The sequence below is a fragment of the Neolamprologus brichardi genome, chromosome 7 (genome assembly GCF_056152115.1).
Source record: "Neolamprologus brichardi isolate AB-2024 chromosome 7, ASM5615211v1, whole genome shotgun sequence".
Taxonomy (NCBI): domain Eukaryota; kingdom Metazoa; phylum Chordata; class Actinopteri; order Cichliformes; family Cichlidae; genus Neolamprologus; species Neolamprologus brichardi.
The window spans coordinates 24796707-24809796 of record NC_142110.1 but is presented as its reverse complement, the minus strand read 5'-3'; the positions used below and the strand labels follow the sequence as shown (position 1 = coordinate 24809796).

Genomic DNA, 13090 nt, shown 5'->3' with positions numbered 1-13090 from the left:
TTTCAAATTTGCGTTACACTGGGATGGAAATCTATTACCAGCTATTACAAGTTAATATTAAATGACATATAATTCAATTAATAACAAATGGCAAAATATTTTTCTCGCTCATTTTTTGTTGACTGATTATTATAAGAAAACTTGCAATAAGCATTCACTATTGACATTGTTCTGAAGTCTGCACACCTGCGAAAGTCCTCAGAAAATAACTTGAAGTTGTTTGCAGACTCAGACTTGCTAGAAATGTGCCTGTGAAGGTCACAAGTCTGCAAGGACAGCAAAGTCTAGACAGCGGTATTCAGCTCTTGTATGAGATAAAGCCCAAGATTTACTAGTTTAATGTTTACAGTTTTCTCCAGCTGCTGCTCCACATAAATACCATCCAGTGATAACTTCCCACCAGCAATCCCTTTACCTTATTTCACCAAACAGTTAATAAAGAGAATCATCTTTCTGATTATTTTCTGTTCTGTGTATAAAAGTGGGTTAATACTGCTGAGGAGTTGAAGTAGGGCAGAATATAGAGTTAATAAATAAAGGATAATCTAAGAGCAGTGAGGCCTCGGAGAGCTCACCCTACATTCTGCTCAGTATTTTTAGTTCATCTGAACTCTGAAAGTTGCATTCACTCCATGTATTCAGCAGTAAGGCTTATTTTTGACAGAAACACAGCTAAGCTTGTAATACCTGTCAGTCTGAGGGACGAAGGAGGGATCTGTGGATACAAATCACCTGTATACAAACTAATACGTTACTGGCTTTGTGAAGGTATTTCAAGGTTTTTCTTTGAATATTGGTGGCTTTTACACTCATTTTTAGCCCTTGTACCTGATGATTTTAATAGGAATAAAAAAAAAAACAACAACCCAAAAACCTTTCAGCTGAAAACTTGTGTACAGTGTTTCCTTGAAAATGAGGAAACTAGAAGTCAGAAGTGGCAGGCAAAATCATGTCCTTGAGAAAAATCCTTAGAGACAAATGTAGCCCTTATATCATGGCTATTGACAGATAGGTGGCTGTCAAGAAGATATTCTTAAACAAGGGAAACAAAGAGAAAAGGCTGATGTATGCCAAATTACACAAGAACTGGACTAAGAAACAGTGACAACAGGTCTTATAGAGTGCACACTCTCATATGGTTTTGTGCTGCATTTAACCGAGTGGTGTTGGGGATCATGTCATAACGGAAGTAGTTTGGTACAGACAAGTACTGTTGGATTTTTAACCAATCTGGAAAACACCTGTTTGGGAACCGCTTCTTTTTTCAGCATGACACGGACCCAAACACACTGAAAATGCAGTAGAACAATATCTGGAGAGAAAAACTTACTTCCATCGATCCATTTTCCTCTTCTCAACTCCGAGATATATTCCCTTCAGCTTCACTCTGCAGCAAAGTTCAGATTGTTTCTTCCACCTCTACTATTTCTACAGTAACCGATGTAATTGTTGTAATTGATGTAATTGGAGTCCACATATGTGGACATCACAGGTAGAGTGGTGGCCCCATGATCGGAATGTCGGGGGTTCGATTCCCCTGAACAGCTACCCTGAGGTACCCCTGAGCAAGGTACTGTCCCTACACACTGCTCCCCGGGCGCCCAATGGCTGCCCACTGCTTCACTGATGCAGAGAGGAATTTCCCCACTGGGATCAATAAAGTACACTTTCTTTCTTTCTTTTCTAAAATACTACATTTTGCTCTTCAAGGGCCTGATATCCACTTACGAGGACATTATACTGTCAGTGTTCTATCAAAATTTAAAATGAATGTCCCTTATATGTGGATCTCATTTTTCTCAGAAGTAATTTTCACATCTAAAGACAGTATGTTTGAATGCAAAGTAGAAGGCCAGTTGCAATTATAGGTTTAAAATGGCGATAATGACTCCCATTTTCAGACAGACACTCGTGGAAATATTGTGATAGTGTAACAACATGTAACATTCAAACGAATGAATAAAAAGACCTGGAAAGAAGCTCCTGTCTCACCTCCAAGCACCTGGTAAATCCCAGTAGAAATTTGATTTGAATATCAGATTTAGTATTGCATTTGATTCATGCAGCATTATACACCCACTACAATTCTAGTTGCTAATTGTGAACATTAGTGCTCGTAATGTGCAGCTCTTCATACAGAAGGAGAGAGGAGGGAGACAGAGAGACACATGAGAGATTATATCCCACTTCTAGCATGAAGAGAAAATAACACAAACCAGAGAACTGAATAACAGCTGACCTCATTCATATACATACAATCATTTAACAAGCCTTAATTAATGGACATAAGTGGATGTTTATCAGCTGTTTTATATGTTTGAAAATGGAAACAGTAATAACATAATAGCAAACTTATTGGTTGTTGTTATTCTGTATATTAAATAAATAAATACTTACATACATAGATAAAAATGCAAGAGCTTATGCTGGAAACAATTAGAAACAATACCATCATCCTGAGAATTCAAGTAAACTCTGTTAAAGGATAAATTCTATTTCAGCCAGGAGTTTCCTTTTTTTTCTAACTCTTTGGAGAAATGAGTTGGACAGTATATACTGAAAAACAGAAGCTCATCTCTGAAAAGAAAAACACATTTTTATTTTATTTTGACCCAAAGAAAACAGAGGATAGTCATAAGTTTCCCACATTCATGTTTGCACGCTGGTTTGTTGTCCCACAGAGGTATTATCGTCAGGGTGCTGGGTCACTGACCCAGCATTTTTGTTTATTTTGAAATCATGATCCTTTTGCTGAGTATTCGCCCTCTGTGCATGTTAGTCGTGTTGCTGTGTTTCGTCTCTTGTGCACGCCTTGTTCCCATGTCTGTTTCTTCCCTGACCCCAGTGTCAAGCCTGTCTGTCTCAGTCTGAGTGTGTTTCCTGTTTTATTTTGACAGTCTCCTGTCCTGTGTTCAATGTGTTCAGTTTTGCTTACCTCGTCTCATTATGTTCGTTCACCTCAGCTATGTTCCCATGCTGAGATGAACAGCCTTTCCCTATTCACCCTTGTGTGTGTATATATTGTACCATGTATCTTTTTTACCTTGTTGGATTGTCTGTCCATCTTCCTACCATCTTTCAGGTTTTCCATGCCTCTTGTTTGGTGTTTTATGCCTTATGTGCCACGTTCTTAGTGTTTAGCTTTCTGTTCAGTTTAGTGTCTTAACCTCCTTTTGCCCCTGTGTGTGTGTGTTTTTTGTCCTGTCTTTAATAAACTGCTTGCCTTTAGTTAAGCTCTGCCCTGCCGTGAGTGTCTGCTTTTGGATCCTCTCTGCAAATACAAGGTCTGGAGCCGCAGCCCGTGACAATTATCCCTATTACCATGTAAATTTTGATAACACTGAAAGGCGAAGACAGAATTCCCTTGTTCTTGCATCTGCAATTAAAGTTTAAAATTATAAACCTGAAACGAACATTATTCCCACCTCATGTAAAGACCCTAAAATTAGTGAATATTAAGATAGTTGTGGATTTGTTCCCTGCACTTGTTATTTTCCATATAAAAGTATTTAATTTGTCACCAGAAGAAAACATTTGGGAAGATAGGCAATTAAACTGCATTTTCTATTTAGTGAAAAAATGGTTCCATAAGGACAGAACAGGGGAACAACATCAAAACAGGGGCAGTGACTTAATTTCCCATTGCTGAATAAGAGTGAGATAAGGCAATGACCTACAGAAACATGGAATTGTTAGAGTTGGTATACATTCACTTGTTGAAGGGGGAAAAGAAATCAATGTCACTTTTTTTGTTTCTTTTTTCTTTTTTTTTTACTTAGTGTATAGTTGTATAATAACTCATTTTAATTCCTATAATTTAGCTTGCCCAGGTTTGAAACATCTCTTCTACATAACACTTCATATTTGTCTTCTGCTATCTGTAAAGAGCTGGTGTCAGCCAGTTTTTGTTTACTACTGTAGATTTATTGGCTTAATGCACAACTTGATTTTTAATGACAGTACGTGGAAAAAATATAGGTAATATTTCATAACTGATGTAAACAAAGGATCAGTTATTACTTTAAGTATTACTTATGATATGTAAGTATTTGAAATGTAACCCATCAGAAAGTGGTCAAAATGAAAAACACCTTCTCAGTCCCAGCTTAAAAGCAATATAACTGTCAGACCAAGCTTTGAATAACAACAGGTTTCAAACATGAGTCAGGCATGGCTTTCTACAAACATACAATGTATAAAACTGTTAACTTTGGAACTTTCTACTTGAAAATCTATTGTGTTCTTATGTGTTCTGCTCTCAAACAGAAATAGTGTGTGGTATGAAATTCCTTGCTTAACTGAAATCGTTATTGCAAATTGCATGTTGGCCAAATATAGAAAAATGTAGAAGAATATACAATGTAGTCTGGTGGAATGGCCAGGAATCCTCGATAAATCTGTAGTTTGATGGGTTTTTTTTAATGAGGGATAGTGACATGTAACCATCGGGAGCTACTACACTGCATGGTTTTATTTGAAGAGACAATATTATATTCCTGAAATATCTGATGTTATTTATGTCTAAATCAAAGTAGGAGCTGAGTTCATATTGCTGAAGTTCCATGCATTTATCAGCATCACTGCCTCAGTTGTTACCTGCACAATAAAACTGAAAACTTTGACAATTGTAATGTCTGATATAACATAAAAGTGAACCCAAATAGGTTCAAAATCAAGTACTATAATATAACTGTCTGAGGTTCACTTAGTTCCATTGTTTTAAGTATGCGCATCAGTTTGAACAGTTACTGTATATTTTTCTACTTGTTACCACACTCAAAGTGTTCCTGCCTGGTCGATGGAAATTTTTATGTGTAAAACAACATTTCAAATGTCTACATAAAGTGCAAGTCTTGATGTTTCTATCATAAAAATGTCTGATATGATTTTTTCCCTTTACCCTCCCTACCAGACTGATGACCAGCACATAGCCAGAGTGTCCCAACAGAAACAACAGCTTCATCTCTCTTCATTCAGAAACAATTTTTTTTTAAATAACTCTTTTTTTTCTTAGTTAAGCCATGTAATAGATATTTATACAATATTTTCATTTCTATGCAAAGATATAGTAGGGTATGTGGTAGAGTGGCACTCTGAATGTCTTATCCCCTCCAAAAACATGTCTTCGTGGGCTCTGTTCATCTTTGGTATGTAAAAATGAAACAGAGTTTTGTGCCACGAAAAAGATATCCATCCAATGCACTAAAATGCTTTTCAAATCTCTTGGAAAACGAACACAGTAACTGTTTTTCCCCAAAAGAAGTTTAAGCTTCAGTTTCCAGAGTTCACCCATGCATCAAACAGGAAGTGCTGGTGCTTTGACCTGCGACTCTGAAGGCTGCGGTGTTCTGTGATTGGTCTTCAGCAACTGAAGCTGGAGAGGATGGTCCGCTAGCTGATGATGGGTAATGGATGATGGGAACCTGTCTTTCTGGTGAATTGTAGTTTTTGTAGTTGTCACTGTCAGGAGACCTAGAGGACAGATTTAAGCAACATTAGGAATATTTCTCTTTTAGGAGACATAAAGAAGGGCCATTGATCAAGAAAGACCTCAAGTCTCCAAGTCAACAGACATTCAGAAGTTCTCTGAAGAGATGAGAGAACCTGATTAAAGGATCTCAACAGCAATTCTAGCCAACACAGGGAGAGGACTTGTGAGTAAAACGATATGGCAGCTTGTCAAATTGCTTTTTAAAAAACTACGAGGAACTATGAGCATGAGGAAGACATTATCTGATCTGATGAGCCGAAGACTGAACTGTGAGGGTGGAATTCAAAGAACTATTTCTCCAGAACATCAGACACTGCTTTTGACCCGGCTAATAACAAGGCAATTTATTAGTACTGACAGAAAGCTAAAATGTAGCCAAAAACATACACATCCAGAATACACCGATATGCACGAGGCTCTACACTGATAGATATTTTATGCATTTACCATTATTCAAGAAGAAATTCATTTCTTTTGTTGACGACAGAATGAAAAAGTTATGTAATTAACATTTTTATTACATTACGTTATTTCTGTAATCTATAATCCCAAATTTTGGCGTAGCTTTCATGGGTACCTTTTATCATAACTCTTCAAAGACCCTACTGAGAACCAGATCACAATCTTTTCCTTACCCTTACCTAATCATTACCAAGCAGTTATGGTGTTTAAACCTAACAAAACAGTCAATGAAAATAAAACCAAATACAGCATGAAATCAGCAACTGAATTCCTTATTGCCTGTATAAGAATTGCTGTAATTCCTAAACATTTAATGCAATTGAATACTTTTGTTAGATCTCTTGAATTACAGCTGGAAGTCTGCAGTTCAATAAGTTACTGATTGTTTGATTTAAACAATACTGTGGTGGTGTACAGAGGGGAAATTGCAAAAACTGTGTCACTGTCCACAGTTACAGACCTGACAATATTGAATATTGAATAAATACTGAATAAATTGTAGAATTAATATAGTCGTACTTCCACATGTACGTGTGAGTGCCAAGTTTAGAAAGAGCTCCTGATTTAAGATCATTTCATTGATACTTTTTGCCCTTTTAGTAGATTTTCTGACAGTAAGAAAAGCAGCATCACTAGAATTAATTATGAACTGCTTATAATGCAGAACATTACCAGAATAAACCTCATACAGCAGGCATGCCCCCCCAAAATAAAGGAGAACATGAAACTTAGTGAAAATAGATATTCAGTACCGTCTTTACTTTGGAAAAGAAGCCCTTTTGTAATTGCTTCTAGCTGAAGCCTCACAACGAAGTGACGATGAAGTAGCAGCGGCACTACCTCTGAACAGCTCTTCTCTGAATTATTCATGTCCATTCTGTTTGACTGCCGCTGGAATTCTAAAAGAGCTGGAGGAATCAGATTACACTGAGAATGATGCATAACTTTGAAATGACGTCAACATTCAAACTGCTCTTAAAATGCTCTGCTCACAGTTGATTAACATCAAGTGAAGGTGCATTTAGAGCATCTGTTGCCTTCACTCAGAGTAAGGATGGAAGATTTGTTGTAGGTGGAGGAGGCAACTGAGCTCAGAAAGTCGTCCTTGTGCACTCAGGAGATCATGCAACTGGATTTTCTTGCGTTAGGCCAAAATACATTGCTGACACAATACCCTTATTACAACCAACTCTTTCCATGAAATCCATCATTTCTGATGGCCAATGAGAAAAAAGCTGTAGTAAAAACTTTAAATGCTGTCTCTTTATCACTGTCTGAAACCAAACAGGGCTACTGGATTATCGCAAAAGTAATAATCAAATGTAAAGGGTGTTATAATTCACAATTCAAAATTGAATGTGGCAAAATGATCATTTTATCTCAGTCATTTTGTTTGCATAATGATGATAATAAACTTCAATATGCTTCTTATAAAAATATTAATTTCAAATTAAAGTTGCAAACAGCATTTATCAGGCCCTCGCTTCTCTGTGCACATCCACTCATGCTGCACTCGATCCATATTACAGGTCGGTAGGGTTGTAGGCGAGGAGTTTCATGTAGTCATGTGGATGTTTTAAGCCCAACACTAGGTGTTGCTGGAGAGTATCTACTAATTATATGCCATGCCACAGTATATAATCTGTGGAACCACCAATGAAAATGTGATGTACATGGGATGATTATCGCCTACTGCTGATTTCCATATTGGTGCCATAAGTGTTACCTAATATTGGCACATAGACATCTCCAGACTTGGACTTCCATCAAGCATGTCAAGTTTGGGACAGACTGGATAATGTGCACTTGAGATATAGAATTTTCTGTATCTACCTTTGTAGAGTGTCTACTGCTGATAAGCTAAAAACAAGCAGCTGTATTCTTTTATGTCTGAAAGAGAAAAGGGGAGGAAAAACCCCATAATATTCAGTTTCTAAATTGCATTGTGACACTTTCACATCCTAAGTAAATGGATTCCCTTCTCTCCAAGGAGAACCGGATTTTTCTCTGAGTGAGTAGACTGTGATTTACTCCTGTCATTTTCTCCCTGTGTGACTGAAAATAGATAAATCCCTCTGCAGGTTGCCACCACATGGCTGCCTTCAACACAACACTTAAGGAAACATAAAGGTAAATAAAAACTGAGAAGTAACATCTGACAGTGGCAATGTAGCTGATTGCAAATGAGTCCCCAAACCCCAATCCCGAATAAAAACAGCAGTTTATCAATGATTTCAGCAGTCTTACAGATGAAGAGACCTGCAAAATATGTCCGCACAAGTCCATAGTCGTGAATATCTGTCCAGAAATGAGTAAAAACAGCATGAATCCTCACATGATCCTCACAGATCAAATATTTTAAGATGTGTGAGAAGCTATAACTGTGCTATTAGTTTTAGCAAGACTGAAATCCTCTTAATTAATGCTGCCGATGAGGCTGATAATCTTTAGAGACTCCCTGTCTCTCGCTATTGATACAGTTTAAATGCAAGCTTTAGCTGACTTCCACCAAAGCATGACCAATGGGATCAATTACAGAACTAAGCTCAAATCGTCACGTGTCACACTTTTTTTTCTCTCCTAGTGGAAGAGTGGTTTATTTCAGAGACAATTAACAGAAAAGAAATAAATCCGCCATTCACTGAGAACACGGTGATCCAGGCAGTTGACATAACGTAAGTAGAAGCTGAGATGGAGCCCTTTACTACGCTTCTTAGATCCAATGAAGCAAATACAGACAAATTTTAGAAAGCAGAGTTCTCAGAAATATAAAACTTTCTAAAAAAACCCTCTAAAAATAATCATTAAAACAATCTTGTACTGTTTAGTAGATTTGCAGGTTAGTTATACTTCATTCCTTATTGACTTACAGTGGTCATCTAACATACATTACTTCAGCAAACTGTAACCACATATGCTTACATTCAAATGCTCCGACTATAATGTGAAATCTGTATATTGTTTCTTGTGTGTGCCCCTGCGATTTAAACTTGTTTTATTACAAGATGCAATAAAACAAGATTAAATCTACCAATCTGCATGTCTTAATAACATAACAGTGTCATCTGTATCTTGCACCTGTAAGTGACAGAGATGACAGATATGAGCTTAACTGTGTTACACTTTAGTTTAAAATACATTACTGCTCTACAATGTCATATACCGGCTCCCGTCATTAGTGTCTCTGTGTTTTATCTGCCATTTCCATGATAAACACCACAGCTGAGAGTAAACTGGAAAGCAGGCAGCATTTTTCCAACATAATTGCTTTATGATGAATTGTGGCTGGTGATGACAAATAATGAGCTCTGTTTCTATTTATTTCACCTCTAAAGCAAACACAAATCACAAATTATCCCATTAATATTGAATAACTTATAGCATCTTAATTCACCCAACCAACATATGTTTAAATCCTGCTGAGGTGCATCAGTCCAGCGACCCTATATGGACACAGGTATTGGGCTACACCTCTGAATCTTTGAATTCTGCTCTTTTTAGACCCATTGGCACATAAAATGCCACCCTTGCAACAAGTCAGTTTCCTTCCTCCTACATACTCCGAAATCACCTATTAGTGGTATTATTGCAAAGTGGAAGTCTGCTGGACCATCTCAGCCATGAAGTGACGGACCATTTAAATTTACAAAATAGGATCACAGAGTGCTGAGACCCAAAGTGCATAAAAGTCGCCCACATTCTGTTGACTCAATAGTTGCAGAGTTCAAAACCTTATCTGGCATTAACATGAACAGAACAACTCTTTTCAAAGAGCTTTATTGCATGGGTTTAAATGGTTTAGCAGTTCCTGTAATTATAATGTGTAGGTGACCCAGTATTTTGTTGATATGTATGAAATGCAAGGGTGAAGACGCTTCTGTTTTGGATTATTGGAGAACGCAGGAAATTTCTGTTCATATCACAGCTAGTTGATGGCCCATAAAGACCTTGGCACATCCATAGTGCCTTCCTGCACTCAGAATACCAAGCATAAGTGACTACGGGAGGTTTTTTTAGCTCACACCTGTGACGTACAACTAGTAACTGGTTTGGAACATCAAAGTTAAATAAGCAGTTCTTCTTCCTCTCCCCTTTTTTGTTTTTCTTGTCATACTGATACTGTCATACATGATAAGTGTGTTAACATACATATTACAGTTTTATAAAAGTATTTAGTCTCATCTTCCCTCTGCGTCTGCGATCAGCTGAGGTGTAACATAACAAAGACATCGTCAACATGACCACAAAGTCTGTTTACAAAATGTCTCAGATGTCCTCGATGACTCTTTATTTATAGCCAGTCATCACAAAAAATAAAAATAGTTAGCCATTTCCCGGATTGTTGTGCAGTTACCATTTTATCATACCAGGCCATACATCCCAGTGGCTAAATAAGTTTAAACAGACCAGACAGCTACATATCACAATGTTATATTTAACTAGTATTTCAATGGCTCAATCCAGCAGAAAAGTTACGTTTTGATGCCTTTTGTTCACATTTCATAATATTTAATACCAATACCAATATTTCATATAAGGTTATTAATATTATGTGTTTGTTAGTTTGTTTGTTAGGGCAGCACGGTGGCACGGTGGTTAGCACTGTTGCCGCACAGCAAGAAGGTCCTGAGTTCAATTCCACCATCAGGCCGGGGTCTTTCTGTGTGGAGTTTGCATGTTCTCCCTGTGTTTGCGTGGGTTCCCTCCGGGTACTCCGGCTTCCTCCCACTGTCCAAAGACATGCAGCTTGTGGGGATAGGTTAATTGGATAATCCAAATTGTCACTAGGTGTGAATGTGCGAATGAATGTGAGTGCGCATGGTTGTCTGTCCCTGTGTGTTAGCCCTGCGACAGACTGGCGACCTGTCCAGGGTGTACCCTGCCTCTCGCCCTATGACAGCTGGGATAGGCTCCAGCGCCCCCCGCGACCCTGAAAAGGATAAGCGGAAGCAAATGGATGGATGGATGGATAGTTTGTCATAATATCAGCATCCACTAATTCATTGGTGAATAATCCACTAACATGCCTGTGTTGCTATATCTCTATGGGAAGTGTATGTTGCTAACTTCAGGGAACTATCATGAGGCTCCATGATCTGCTTTGCTGTAAAGAAAATGGGCCACTGGAGTGAAGACAGATGACACAACTCTCCTGTCAGTGACTTGTAATCAACTGACAAATTTCTCTGAAATATGCTTTGCTATGATTTCACAAAATGGTTTCTAAAATCCAAATTTTAAGTCATATCAGTCTGTTTTACAAATTTGGAAGATCCCAAGAAGTTTCTCTAGGTATGTTTGTTTTTTGTAAGCATGTTTGAGATAAATTAGATAAAAAAGCTTTCCATCTTTCTCCAAAAGTTCATAATAAAGATATAATATAATATAATATAATATAATATAATATAATAATATAATAAAGATATATTAGGCAGTTTTCCCTTCACTCACATTCCTCCAGTTCAAAAAGTCTACATCTGTTGGCTTAAAAAAAAAAAACTCATTAGAAAGAAAATTTTTTCCTCTGTGATCTGAGGGTAAAATTATGGCTGTAAAGTAAAAGTTCCTGAATGGAAAAGGTTAGAAATGAGAATATTAGAGGGGCAGCTCAGGTTGAGCAGTTAGGACTCAAAGTTAGAAAGGCAGGGCTGGATGTTGAATATGCAGCTGGTAAGGAGGAGGAAAAGAGGAAGGTTTATGGATGTGCAGTAGTGAAGGAGAACATGGAGAGGGTTGATGTGCTTGGTGTAGAGATCCCATCCCATAGCAACAACTGTAATGCCAAAGAGGTCATTTCTTGAAGACGTTAAGCTGTTAATTTTCATATTTTTCTATTCATAAGCAAGATTAGACAAAATAAGTATTAAAGATTAAGTTTCTGAAAATGTTGTAGGTTTCACGAATGGTTATTTCATTACACATCATAAAGGTAAATATGTATTGTATGTATGTAAAATTCACCAATAAGCAAATTTCACATCTAAATAATTCATGTAGAAGAAGATAATTATGAAAAAGTTAAAAGTGAATTTTGGATAACAGGTGGCATTAGTTACACTAAAATAAAAAAAAAAACTACAACAACAAATGAAGAAAACCTCTCACTGCTAAATTTATTGAACAGGTCATCGTCTGCATTTTAAAACTGACCTCAAAATTAGGACACATTTTAATACATTATTTATTGTAAAAGTACAACAGTAAAAGTTTCTCACACCATCTACAACTGCCTGTGCTTCATTGGATACGCAGCCTTTCTCTTTCATTAAGCATCCACAGTGCTGCACCTCAGTCGGCAGCCTTTGAGCCTCTCAGCTTTTCTCCTGTTCGGGACTGAAACCTGTTCGTCTCAGCTGCTGTGGATTTCCGGAGTCTGCTCACTTCATCTATGGTTCCCCTGCTGCTCTGCACAACCAGCAACCTAGGTCTGGCTAGGCAAAATTACCTTTTTATACCAATTTCTATATGGTCAAAATGACATTGTCATCTTTCTATCCCTATTACCCCTAAATTTACTATATAATGAATAATTAAATTTTTGAAAAAGTAATGAAACATGAGATCATGGAGTTTAATTGCAGAGAGTTACACTATTTTTTAAAATGGCCTCAAAATGACCTCCGTCTTGGTTCTTGTGTTAAATATTTAAAACTGTGATGTTTCTTCTTTAAACTGGTTTAAAACATCTGGAGAGAAACAGAAATTGACATTTCTATTGTAAAAGGTTGAAAAGCAAATTTAATTTGAGGCTTATCTTAGCATGGTCATGAACTCCAATAGCTAACTGTCAACATTTAACATTTTTAAAATCAGAGATATTCTGAGCATACTTTTATTTTTCTAAAATTAAGAAGGGGCTTTAATTTTTTAAAAGGTTCATAGCATTAACAGTTTCATATTCTTTAACTGTAAAACAGGTTTATGCTCATCTAGATTTGCCACAAATTCTATTGAGGTGCTTTAAAAGATGTGCACATCTGAATAATTGTTTTGTTTGCTTAGCATTAAAAATGTGGTCAGGGGAGCAAAAATTAAAAAGGAGGTTGTTTCAACTTTTCTTTACTGTAGACTTCTCATTTACTTGAATGGAGAATGAATTTTAAGGATCTTTTATGGTTTTTCCATTATTTTGTTGTT

The 13090-nt window shown here is 37.0% G+C and overlaps 1 protein-coding gene across 1 annotated transcript in view; it reads right to left on the bottom strand.

Moving 5' to 3' along the window:
* Positions 1-2548: 2548 nt before the first annotated feature.
* Positions 2549-13090, bottom strand: part of LOC102781014 (chemokine-like protein TAFA-5) — a 45685-nt gene continuing 35143 nt past the window's right edge. The window contains exon 4 of the mRNA XM_006782296.2: positions 2549-5472. Within this exon, the coding sequence (XP_006782359.1) occupies positions 5464-5472 (9 nt within the window). The 3' untranslated portion in view covers positions 2549-5463. The remainder of the gene's footprint in view (positions 5473-13090) is intronic.